Source organism: Bos indicus, chromosome 11, assembly GCF_029378745.1.
Source record: "Bos indicus isolate NIAB-ARS_2022 breed Sahiwal x Tharparkar chromosome 11, NIAB-ARS_B.indTharparkar_mat_pri_1.0, whole genome shotgun sequence".
NCBI lineage: Eukaryota > Metazoa > Chordata > Mammalia > Artiodactyla > Bovidae > Bos > Bos indicus.
The window spans coordinates 24,815,313-24,828,240 of NC_091770.1; the positions used below are offsets into that span (position 1 = coordinate 24,815,313).

The 12,928-nt window shown below is 43.9% G+C and overlaps 1 protein-coding gene across 6 annotated transcripts in view; it reads left to right on the plus strand.

The window, feature by feature from the left end:
• The first annotated feature begins 35 nt into the window (after window positions 1-35).
• MTA3 (metastasis associated 1 family member 3) overlaps window positions 36-12,928 on the plus strand; it is a 213,727-nt gene continuing 200,834 nt past the window's right edge. For all 6 annotated transcript variants that reach the window (XR_011569226.1, XM_070798561.1, XM_070798556.1 and 3 more), the window contains exon 1: window positions 36-999. Coding sequence is in view for 5 of the 6 variants with exons in the window: in XM_070798561.1 (XP_070654662.1) it covers window positions 885-999 (115 nt within the window). In the remaining variant the exon portion in view is untranslated. The remainder of the gene's footprint in view (window positions 1,000-12,928) is intronic.

Genomic DNA, 12,928 nt, shown 5'->3' on the forward strand with positions numbered 1-12,928 from the left:
CCCTCCTTGCCTCCTGGCTCCGCTCCGCTCACCTCCCTCCGCGCGCCGCCCTACTCTTCCCACCCGAGCCCGCACCTCGCTCAGGCTGGGATTCCCCGGCGCCCCGCCCTGGACCTCGGGCTCCCCGCCTCGTGACGCTGTCCTCCCCCTCCGCTCTCCCCTGCAGTGGCCGGGAGGGGTCCGCAGAGCAGGGATGCGCCGAGCTTGGAGCCCCGAGTGGAAGGGGTAGAAAAGCCCCGAGCCTGGGGGTCTCAGTGACCGCGTCCCTCCCCGGAACATCGGGATGACTTGGGGAGTCCCCAAGGGCCCTTTTAACGCCCCCCCCAAAGGAGGCTGCAGGAGGGTAAGGAGGAGTGAGGACTGGGGTGCAGGATTTGAGGGGCGGGGACAGACGGCTCTGGGAGAGCTTTTTCCAGAAACTCTCCGGAGCCCAGCTAGGTTTCTGAGACCGCCCCACAGGATTTCTCAAGAGAAGGCACCCCAGCAATTCTTTTCTTGCCGACTTTGTTCCTTCCTCTCCCGGCGCGGAGACCCACGTACCGCGTGCTCCGAAGGCGGCCACACATCCCAGCACCCAGCTTCGGTGCCGCCTCTCTCGGAGGAGCGGCTCCAGCCCCCGCTTTCTGGGTTGCCTGTCCTAAGAGAGCGCCTAAGCCTAGCGCCCCTGGACCCCCTCGTGACGCTCCCTGTAGAGTGGGATGAATGTCTGGGGAGAATTGTCTTGCCACTGACAAGAACAGAATTTTGCCCGACCTTCGTCTGCATTCTCCTTTTCATAATGTCTTAATTTCTCCTGTGCACCTCCGAGCCGGCTGCAGCACCGGCCCTCGAGCTTGAAGAGCCCTTTCAGGCTCTGCGGAGGGTACTTCCCTGGGCACTGTTCGATGCCCTGGGAGTGGGCTCCACTGGGCAGGGATTATTTTAAACTGCTTCAAGCAATTCACACGACATCCGGCACAGGCAGCCCTGCTCGCGCAGTACCCGCCAGAGGCGAAACAGGTGAGTTGTAAGGCAAACTGTTAAATGCAAAACATACTGGAAGAAAAATTAAGAGTGTGGTGGGATGAGGTGGGATGTGGTGATCTGACTTCGGAGTACACCTAGCTGGGAAGGGTTTTACTTTGCCCTTCACTTTTCATAATTGTGTAGAGTTATCTAGTGCCCACTAGAGGTCACCAGAAAGAGTCATTTTGCTCTCTGATTCTAGTGTGGATTCTTAGCGAAAACGCAGAGACCTAAAAATTGGAGTGCTCACAAAGTAAAATCACTCTGGCTGGTTTTTTTGTGCCCTTTTTTTTTTTTTTTTAATTGAAGCATAGTTGATTTTCAATGTTCCAGGCGTACAGCGAAGTGATTCAGATATATAGAGATAAATATATAGAGACATTGTATATATAAATTTTACGATTTTTTCCATTAAAAGTATTTTCAAGATATTGAATATAGTTCCTTGTTGGGTGATTTCTTAAAGAATGAAAATCTCTAAATTTTTTATATCTAGACTTGGTAATTTATCTTAAAAGCATTTAATGTGACTAAAAACTCAAAAATGGGAGTTGTTTACTTGTTAAGCTGCTACTAAACTAGAAAAACATCCTGAAGGAAATGTTTCAAGACAGAATCAAAAGAAGTGATGGCCATGAACTGGTAGAGAGAAAGAGCAGAGCATGTCTAATAGCAAAATCACAGGTGTGGAGGATTAAAGCCTGAAAGAAAGCTAACGCATTGCTTGGCTGAAAGCATGGGGATCTCCACTACAGAAGTCAGCTTTCATCCAGGAAGCTAATGGGATCCCTGAAGGTTTTAAGAACAGAACTGACTTGATCTCAGGAAGAGTCATTTGCCCCTTAGGTTATCCTAAGGAGGAGGCACTTCTGCAGCCAAGAAATGGGAACCCCACCCCTGTATCTCTGTAGATACGGAAGGGTTCATTTCTGAGAAACACTGAGACTAAGGACTCAGTACAGCTTGGAAATGGATTTGTTCTAGAATATGAGGATGAAGAAAAGTTTGCTGCTGCTAGTGGAGTGAAGAGCCTGGCTTCACACCAGCAAGAGCCGATTCCTGAGGGAGTCTTTAAAAATACTTTTTAGAAGCTGTACAGGCAGCAGAACACAGAACAACTATTTTGTTGATTATTTGCTTCAACATTACTATATTTATTTCCTATGTTCTCTAAAATCCCTTTAAAGTCTGTTGATAGGACCAGTCGAGGAAATATCATATTTTAAATTACATTTGAGCTTAGAAAACCAATTAATTTGATGACAGTATAATTTGTGTCTCCTAGGTATATTTTTATGAAATATCTTAGACAGATAGGTTTAAATCACTTCATTTGTTTCAAGAGTAATATTCTTATTTGATTTTAATATCGTCAACTGCTACTGCAGCAACAATAACCCAAGTCATTTTCTTAAACAAAGAAAACAACAAGATGCAGAAATGATTGGCTTGTCTCAATATAATCTAGTTTAAAAAGCATTCTTAAAAACAACTTTATTCCTCTGTACTTGAAAAAATATGTTAAGAATTGATATCGTCATTGTTGTTGAGAATTATTGCATTTATATTCTTCTCTGGATTCTAGATGATATTTAGGGTCTTCATATGTAAATCTTTAGACTGCATCAGGTATCAGGCAGAATTTTAAAGTTTGAAAGAGATTTTCTTGTGTCAATTTATAAGCCCCTTTTTTGGGGAGGAGGAACAAGGCTTCAGAGATGTGGCTATAATTTGCCCAAGGTTCCCCACCAGCAGCATCCCGGTGGAGACACGGCTGGAGCCAGGTTTTCTAGTTCCAAACCCTAAACCCTCGGTCTCCAGGGCCTGCATGGCTGCCACAACTTCCTGTCTGATCTCTGCACTCCAGTTCTTCCCTCCATCTGTGAATCCTGTATCATGCCACTGAACAGCTCTTCCTTTTCTTCATTTTCATTAAGTCATTCCCCAGTTCAAGAATCAAAAGTGGCTAAGGATCTCTACAATTACAAACTGGCCTGGAAATAAAGTCCACACTGGTTCTTAGGACCATCTCTAGATTCATATCCTGGCTGCACAACTTTTTTGCTAAGTGACCTGGAACAAATTCCCTGACTTTAAGGCTCCATTTTCTCATTCTTACAATGGCAATAACATGGCTCCGTCAAAGGGGTGGTATGAAATGAAATGATGCAAGAGTGGTATATGCCTCTGTGCATGACACTGGGAAAAAAAAAAAAATCTCACTTTGTGTATGCCTCTACCAGCCCAAGCAGGTCATGCTCATTTTCATTCCTGGATTATAATTAAATACAAATCAGATAGGGGCTTCCCTAGTGGGTCAGAGAGTAAGGAATCTGCTTGAAGTGCAGGAGACCTGGGTTCAATTCCTGGATTGGGAAGATTCCCTGGATAAGGAAATGGCAACCCAGTCCAGTATTCTTGCCTGGAAAATTCCATGGACAGAGGAACCTGGCGGGCTACAGTCCATGGAATTGCAAGGAGTCGGACATGGCTGAACAGTTAACACTTTCACACTTCCACAGATCAGACAAGTGAATTGATTCATCTAAAAATGTGACCAATCACAAAAAGTAACCCAATCAACATTTCAGTGAAAAGTTGTGACCCACTGCTGAGTCTAGACTGAACATGAATTCCTCCTTGCACTGCACAACTGGCTGTGTTCAGAGTCCTTGAGCAGGTCTCACCTCTTGAAGCTTCATTTCCTCATCTGGAAAGTGAAAGTAATACGAGTTTTGGGGGAAGTCACACAGAAAGGGCTCCCAACACCCTGCCCAAAGCTTTATAAATGTCCTGTGGGCACCACTGGTCCTTGCAGCTTACTTAAGCAACTGTGCCTTAAAAAGCCCTGACTCAAAAAAAAAAAAAAAAAAAGAGCCCTGGCTCTGCCATTCATTTCTATTTTCAGGGGGTTGTGTTTACACCATTTTATTTCTCAGCATCTACAGTGGATCCTTTAAACAGTCAGCTCTTTTAATGGAAACATAACCTTCCACAGGCTTCCCCAGTAGCTCAGCTGGTAAAGAATCCTCCTGCAATGCAGGAGACCCCGGTTCTATCCCTGGGTTGGGAACATCCCCTGGAGGAGGGAAAGGCTACCCACTCCAGTATTCTGGCCTGGAGAATTCCATGGGGTTGCAAAGAGTCAAGACTGAGCAACTTTCACATAACCTTCCAGTGTCTCTCATTTTATGTAAGGGGAAGACACTTATGATTTCATCCACTATGCACAGTTACCCTTGTAGAAGGGACAGCCACAGCTTTCAATAAACTGCCCTCAGAACTGTCCCACCACACAGACCCTGTTCTTAAAGATGAAAAACTACCAAGGGATGTTTCACCCCCGTCCCACGCCAAAGTCCTTGCCTTTTTCTCTGCTCCATGACACTTTGTGCTCTCATGCAAGCAAAAGGAACACTATCTTCTTTAAATGTCCAGCCTTGAGAAAGTCACTGTGTAATCATTTGTGGGAGGCAAAATTTTACCTCTACCCTCTCAGGGTTTTTGACTGAGCTTGAGAATTAGATTGACATAAAGACAGATTAACAGGAGAAAACCATGCAAATTTACTTATTATAAATTTTACATCAACACCAGAAGGAAATGAAGACCCACAGAGGTGGCAGAACCTAAATGCTTTTATATGAGGTTGAACAGAGAGGCAATGATAGAAAAGTAACTAAAATATATGGCAAGGCTAAAGGAAGATAAGAATTATCTTAACAAAGTACATTTATACAGAATTCTCTCAGCTTCAGCTTCTGTCCTTGATGATAAGAATGGTACTTTCCTCCTGGTATATGGAAGACAATCTTTCAAATGGCAGTTTTATCTCCTGCTTTTAGAAAGAAAAGGGGGAGGGTCAGAGCACCCTTTTTGTACCTGAATTTTTAAGTACTCAAAATAATCTTTATGCCAAAGTGACACATTTTGGGGTGGCCTATTGTGGCTCAGATGGTGAAGCGTCTGCCTGCAATGCTGGAGACCCGGGTTTGATCCCTGGGTCGGGAAGATCCCCTGGAGAAGGAAATGGCGAACCACTCCAGGACTCTTACCTAGAAAATTCCATGGATGGAAGAGCCCAGTAGGCTACAGTCCATGGAGTCACAAAGAGTCAGACATGACTGAGCACCTGAAGCGAACTAAACTGAACCCTCACACCCATTCTGTTGCTACGTTACTTTAGGATGTGATGGCCCTTCTGCCCACCATCACTCCAGGTCTCTTGCTTCTTTTTCTTTTTTTCGGCTGCTCTGGCTCTTCACTGTGGCCCACGGGCTGTTTGTTACTGCGTACGGTCTCTAGTTTTGGCACGTAGGCTCAGTAGTTGTGACGCTTGGGCTTAGTTGTCCTGCAGCATGTGGGGTCTTAGCTCCCAGGCCAAAAATCAAACCTGTGTCCCCTGCATTGCAAGGTGGATTCTTAACCACTGGACCACCGGGAAGTCCTCAAGTCTCTTACGTCTTACTGTGACCAAGAGCTCTTTCTGCTTGCCACCACTAGCTCAGCTTTCCACAAAAATACTTTTACTATTACTCTCATTTTCCAGATAAGGAAATGAGGCTTCATGAAGTTAGACTAGCTCAAGGATCCACAGCTCCTAGTAAGTACCAGACCCAGGAATGAAACCCAAAGTCTCTACAGGCTGTCTTGCCTCCCATGCTGGCTCATCACCAACTCGGCTCTCTACCCAGCGTCAGACACCCCTGGGAAGGGAAGAACAAGTTAGGTGATACCAGAGGGAGCTATCTGACAAATCTTGAATGTGGGTCATTTTACAAGATAACTAGACTTCAATAAGTCACTTTCATATCCTGAAATATTTAAGGGAGAGATGATACAATGCCTGCTATTTGCTTCAAAATAATAACCAAGGGCAGGGGCAAGCGGATTGGGAGCATAGATGAAATAAGATTGGCCATGAGTTGACTGTTGAAGCTGGGTGATAGGGCTCAGTCTATTAGTCTCCCTTTTTGTATTTATTTGAAATTTTCCATAATAAAAAAAGTTAAGAAATTTTTTTGAAACCTTGAGCTTCATTTAAGCTTATTTGTGAATGTTGACAGTTACTCCTTCAGACTAGACCTGAATGCACTCTTTCACAATATATGTCATGAAGAATCCCTTCAGTTTCTCCAGAGTATAAAAAAAACTTGGTACATTTGACCACATCTGTTAAAATTTTAAATGCACGCACCTAGTGATCCAGCAATTTTAACACTAGGAGTTTAACCTGCATATGCTATGCTATGCTATGCTAAGTCACTTCAGTCATGTCCAACTCTGTGTGACCCCATAGACGGCAGCTCACCAGGCTCCCCTGTCCCTGGGATTCTCCAGGCAAGAATGCTGGAGTGGGTTGCCATTTCCTTCTCCAATGCATGAAAGAGAAAAGTGAAAGTGAAGTCGCTCAGTCGTGTCCGACTGTTAGCGACCCCATGGACTGCAGTCTACCAGGCTCCTCTGTCCATGGATTTTCCAGGCAAGAGTACTGGAGTGGGGTGCCATTGCCTTCTCCGTAACCTACATATATAGTCACATATTTCACAAAGACATACAGGCAAGGATCCCTGCATTGTTTACAATAGCAAAAGTTTAGAAACAGCCTCAATGTCCTTGGTTATTTAAATAAGTGGCATATTCATGAGCAATGGCACCCCACTCCAGTACTCTTGCCTGGAGAATCCCATGGACGGAGGAGCCTGGTAGGCTGCAGTCCATGGGGTCGCTAACAGTAGGACACGACTGAGCGACTTCACTTTCATTTTTCACTTTCCTGCATTGGAGAAGGAAATGGCAACCCACTCCAGTGTTCTCACCTGGAGAATCCCAGGCACGGGGGAGCCTGGTGGGCTGCCATCTATGGGGTCGCACAGAGTCGGACACGACTGAAGCGACTTAGCAGCAGCAGCATGAACTTAATACTGTTATTCATATAGACTCAGATAGAATCAATTCTAAGCCACATTGCTAAACAAAAAAGCCTAGCTCCTAAACTGGCAACTAAATTATTCCCTCTTTATATTAAAGACATATAGATATGGATGTATTTGTATATACATTATAATATTTCTGAAAGGATACATAAAATACAATATGAGCGGTTGTTTCTTGGTTAAAAGACTGGGAAAAAATTAGGTAGAAATGAGACCTACTGGTTATTGGTTATTGTAAACCCACTGTCTTTTTTCTTTTTTAGCCCAGTGAAAGGATTTTTTTTTATTTGCTAATTTTTTGGTTTCGCTGGGTCTCTGTTGCTACACGCGAGCTTTCTCTAGTAGCGGGTGCTACTCTTATTGGGGTGCAAGGGTTTCTCATTGCTTGGCTTTTCTTGTTGCAGAGCACAGGCTCTGCACGGGTTTCAGTAGTTGCAGCTCTTGGGTTCTAGATCTGGGGCTCAGTAGCTCCAAGGCATGTGGAATCTTCCCAGACCAGAGATCGAATCCATGTCCTCTGCGTTGGCAGGTGGATTCTTATCCACTGTGCCACCAGGGAAGCCCCCACTGAGAGTATTATGTTTTCAATTGTTTTTTTTAAGCGGTTAAACGAAGAAATGAAATCTCAGCACATAGTCTGTTACCAAGTGCTTTCTTTTTCGCTGGGCCCATCTTTGCTGTGTCCTGCCTCCGCCTCTGCTCAGTTACGTCTGGGGCCATGTCCCTGTTCCCTCAGCCTGGACATCCTACTCCAGCGAATTATGTGGCCTGTGCCTTCTTGTCAATCCAGTGTCAGTTCAAATGTCATTTCCTCAGAGAAGCCTTCTCTGACCACCATTCTAGCATATCAACCTATATATTGTTTAAGATTCTTTTTTTATTTTATTTTTGGCCAGATCCCGCATGGCTTGCAAGATCTTAGTTCCCTGATCAGGGACTGAACCCAGGGCCCCAAGAGTGGAAGCATAAAATCCTAACCACTGGACCGCCAGGAAATCCCCTCAACCTATTTTTTCACTCCCTTATTACTTTTTTTAAAAAATCACTTTGCTCATCCACGTGTTTCCTGTCTGTCATCTGTCACTCTACCAGACTCTGCTCACCCCTTTTGAGAGCAGGGACTGTGGGTCTAGTTGACAGTGGTGTCCCCAGCTCCTGCAACAGTGCCAGTCTCCTTATTGGAGCTCAATAACTATTTGTTGAGTGAAGGAATGAATGACCATTACTATTGATTAAAATAAGTGTTCTCTGAGCGCTGAACTGGCAGTATCTGTATATGCATATAGTGAGGCTGGAGTTGACCAACTTGAGAAATCCAGGCTCTTTCTGAAAAACCACTTCAATTTTGTTAAATGGTTGGCAACCTGGCAGAGATCTTGGCGCTGCTCTCCCCTTGGACCACAGCATATGCCAGATTCCTGCAGAAACCCTGCTGACTTAGCCAGCCCTAACCTTGAGTCACTGGGTGTCCCTATATACCTTACCCAGCAGGTGCTTTAGTTAGAAAAGTTCTTAGAATCAGCTCCAGTCATATCTGGGTGCCACCATCCACCCATACTTCTCTTTAGAGGAAGGAAAGAATGTGGAAGCAGAGCAACGTCTGCAAGCAAAGAAGAACTGTCTGCCATTGCATTAAACACTTTAATTGGGCTCACTGTGAATTCTATCTCAATAAAATTGTTTCCAAAAAAATAAACTGTCCAGAAAGAATTGGATGTGGATCTAGGCGGTTCTGTGTGTCTTGGCTCACAGACTATAGGAAACTTGGAAAGAAATTTAAAAGGCTGCTGTCCTGGTGGTAGATGGACATCTAGAGACCTAACTGCCTGATTGGGTGCTAAGGATCAGGAGGTGAAGCTTCTCAGCAAAGCAGGTCTTGAGCCTAGAGGGAAAGGAGGTGGAGGGCCGAGTAGAAAGCAAGGGATTCCCGCACTCTACCCCCTGTCGCGTCACAGGGCATATTCATACAGCCTGAGAGAGGATTCTACTCACAGGAAAAATCAAAGACATTTTCAAAATGAATGGAAAGTTCCCTGCTGTGTTCTATCCATTCTACAAGGAGGAGAGCTACATTTATCAACACTAATGAACCAAAATTATTAATAACTGGTTTAGGAGTCAGCTTTCCAAAACACCTGCTGTTCTTAGCCTTCTGTCCCTGTAACAATCTATTCCCTGCCCCGCAATCCAACCTCCCCCCCTCTCTATGCTCAGTGCTGTTATTTCTGCCTCAGAGGAAAGATTGGGGCTGGGGTTGACTGAAGCGAAGCGTATGATATTCCTGGAAATGATCTTCTCATTGTAGATGCAACCAAAATAGCATTGGTTCCGCACTTAATAATTGATATACTCTTCAACAGCAATTGCATTTTTCTCCAAGGTACAGGATTTAAAATACAGACTATTTTTCTCCAGTTTTTAACTGGAGATAAAATAGTCCAATTCTGGTGTGTGTGATCCCATTACCCTGCTATGGCAAAAACCTCAGGCATTTGCCTCAGTTTTCCCTGAGATACGTGTTCTCACAGGTTAGCAAAAAAAAAAAAAAAACAACGCTCCTAGTGGAAAGCTAAAAGGTATTGAAATCTGGAAGATTTGCAGTTTTAAAAGGAGGTTTGAAGCCGAAGCAATTAGGTTGGTATAAGCCTGTCTTAGGCCCCAGTCAGAGAAAGAGCCTATGGCTCAGCAAAAAAATGCTGAAATAAGTGTCGGCTTTAACTCCATGTACTTGTGTGGACGTGCAGCCTCGGACCTTGTCCCCACAGGACCTTCCTCTGCCTGCAAGGAAACTTGCCCTCTGCTTAAGATTTGCTAGTACCTTAGATCTTGCAAGGAGGATTTTTCCTTTTCAGAGCAAAGTAATCACAAATAAAAATCTTTGTGACAAAAGACACCGAGGAGCTTTTTATACCCTTTCACTAGCTTCTATTGTGATGGATGAAACTGCAAGAACAATGGCAGCAGAGCAAATGTCCACATAAATCTACAAAGAAAGAAGAAAATAGGTTTACCATGTTTCCTTTGATGATGACAAGGCATTCTTTTCTCTAGATAGAGAGTGCCTTTAACTTTGACAATGTCAGTGCCTGAACTACTGGTCTATCTCAATACTGACAGGTACTATGGAAAGGGAGAAGTTGTGAATACAACTTCCAGTGAATCAACATTAGTCAAGGCTTTCAATTTATAGTTCATTGTACTTTCACCCTAGTAACCAACTCAAGGTTGACATTTATATTCCATGAAAATTAAACATTATTCACACTATTGAGACATCCCCTTACTTATAGGACCCTTAAGAAAACTCTAGTATTTTGTTTGTGTGTAATTTATTTGACTGCATCAGGTTTTAGTGGCAGCACTCAGGATCTTCATGGCATCGTGTGGGATCTTTCATTTTTGTGGCACGCAGACTCTCTAGTTGTGGCACGCAGGCTCTCTAGATGCACCACATGAGCTTAATTGTTTAAGGGCTTAATTGCTCCGAGGCATGTGGGATCTCAGTTCCCCAACCAGGGATCAAACCCTGGTCACCTGCATTGAAAGATGGCTTCTTAACCACTGGACCACCAGGGAAGTCCCAGAAAACTCTAGTTTTAATCGTGCCACACAATTCTCCCAGACTGTAAAAATGTCAATTATACAAGTAATTTTGCCACATTATATGACTCAGTCACCATGAGATCCCCCCAGAATACTGTTTATTCTACCTTCGCTTCTCACCTGCTACATAATCAGCTGGGCACGTAGGAGAGGCTAGTGTTTTCAGCTACCCTTTCAGTGGATATGCCATTTTATCTCTGCCTTAGCAAGCACCTTGTCAGATGTTTAAAGTGTTTTTTAGATGTTAAACTATAGTGATTTATACTGCAAAAGCCCATTGGGATTGGGAGGATTGTAAGCGATAAAATGAAAACTATTTGGAATACGTGGTCCCTATTCAGAACTTGACTAAGAAAGGATTTGTAGTCATTGAACATGAGTAGGTCAATCTTCTTGGTTTAACAAGTATCATTAAAACTGAGCATTTCAGAAGCTCAAAAAAGAACCTTCCTGAGAGAACCTCTGGAAGGCACGGGAAGAAAAGAGCAGCGACGGCATGACGGAAAAGGGATGAACTCTCAATTAAGAAGGCAGGGGTCTCCAGGGGCTTCCCTGGAGGCTCAGTGGTAAAAAAAAAAAAAAAAAAAAAAAAACATCCACCTGCCAGTGCAGTAGACAAAGGTTCGAGCCCTGATCTGGGAAGATCGCACATGCCATGGAGCAACTAGGCCCACGAATCACAACTATTGAGCCTGTGCTCTCTAGCCCAGGAACCCACCTGCCGCAACTACTGAAGCCCACGTGCCCCAGAGCCCATGCTGCTGCATGAGAAACCTGTGCACTGCAACTAGAGAAAACCCGTGTGCAACAAAGACCCAGCACAACCAAAAATAAATAAAAACATTTTAAAAGTATATTTTAAAAAAGAAGGCAATGGCCTCCAGAGGCCAAGTGGCCAGTCGTGACACTACACTTAAAGCTAGCAAGAGATTCAGCCTAAGGAAGAGCATAAGCAGGCTTATCAGGACCTTCACAAGTATTCTTTGGATAGCTACATAGGATAGAGAAAAGGGTAGAACTTTCAGGGCAGAGGGAGAGGGCCACCCGAAGGGACATTTCAAAAATTAGACCCAGCTGACTTGAAGCCCAGATGATTGATGACTCCTGGAGTCAGTGAGCTGGGAATTAGGAGAACCTTGAGAGGGCCAGATATCCCAAGCTGGTCCAAGAGGCAAATGGGGATCCATGCCCAGGAAGGCCCTGGAAGGGTCCCAGACTCCCCTCAGACCCAGCAACCCTGGCCCTCTTTGCTGCACCTCAGACTGAGAGGAGGAAGTGAAAGCTTTAAGAACCCCAGGTCTGCAGTAATGACAATTGGGCAAATTATGGCTATCTTAGGATAAGAAAATTGTACTCAGCTCACTATTTCTATACTGTTTGTAAAAAATCTATACTTTTTCATCTGTATGTATGTGTGTGTGTATTTTGAGAAACTCTCTGTAAAAGTTCAGTCTATGTTAAACTGAAGGGAGAGGAATTTTTGGCCATGCTTTCAGGGTGGCAGCAGCAAAGATAAATTATTAAAAACACCATAAATACTGCTCCCCTTTCTTTCAGTCCAGGCTTTTCATTAAGCACAGAGAATGGACGTATGTTTGTGAAACTCAAGCCTTTTCTGGTTGAGTCACACCCAACCCAGCTCTCTAGGTGTCTACATGACTCCCTCTCTCCTTCTCCAACAAAGGTTTTATAAAATTCTCATTTTTACAGGTTTACAAACTCAAGGCAAATGTTATCGTTTTATTTACAAAATGGCAATATCTTTACATTAGGAAGGAAGAAAATGGCTATGAGATCTTATATCTGGACTTGAAACGGTTATTGTGATTGAAGAGTCTAATCTTCAGTCTTCTTCATGGACATCAGTCTAGCCAAAGCCCATTTAAACAGCTTTAAAATGTAGAGAGATGGGAATTCTCTGGTGGTCCAGTGGTTAGGATTCAGTGCAATCCTTGTTCGAGAAACTAAGATTTCAAAAGCGGCATGGGAAAGCCAAATTTTTTTAAATAAATAAAATGTAGAGAGAAAGCAAATGAGACAGTGGGTAGCAAAGTATACGAAGAAATTAGAAGCCAAAATGGAAACAAAAGTAGGCTTATGCATATAGTACGCTTTAAGTCAGGAAATAATGAAGGACGAAAATACAGTTGAACCCACCCAGTACCGAAGTCTTAGTTTCTAATACCATTCTCCGATAACATGAATCAGGACTCCTTGAAGAAATGGCTGACTGTAGGGCTTGGGCAGAAAATACACACAATAAATTGCCAGAAAGTAAGGAAGTATTAAAAAATCACAAAGGACTTCTCTGATGATCCAGTGATTAAGACTCCGAGCCCCCACTGCAAAGAGGCACAAGTTCCATGTGGTCGGGGAAGATCCGG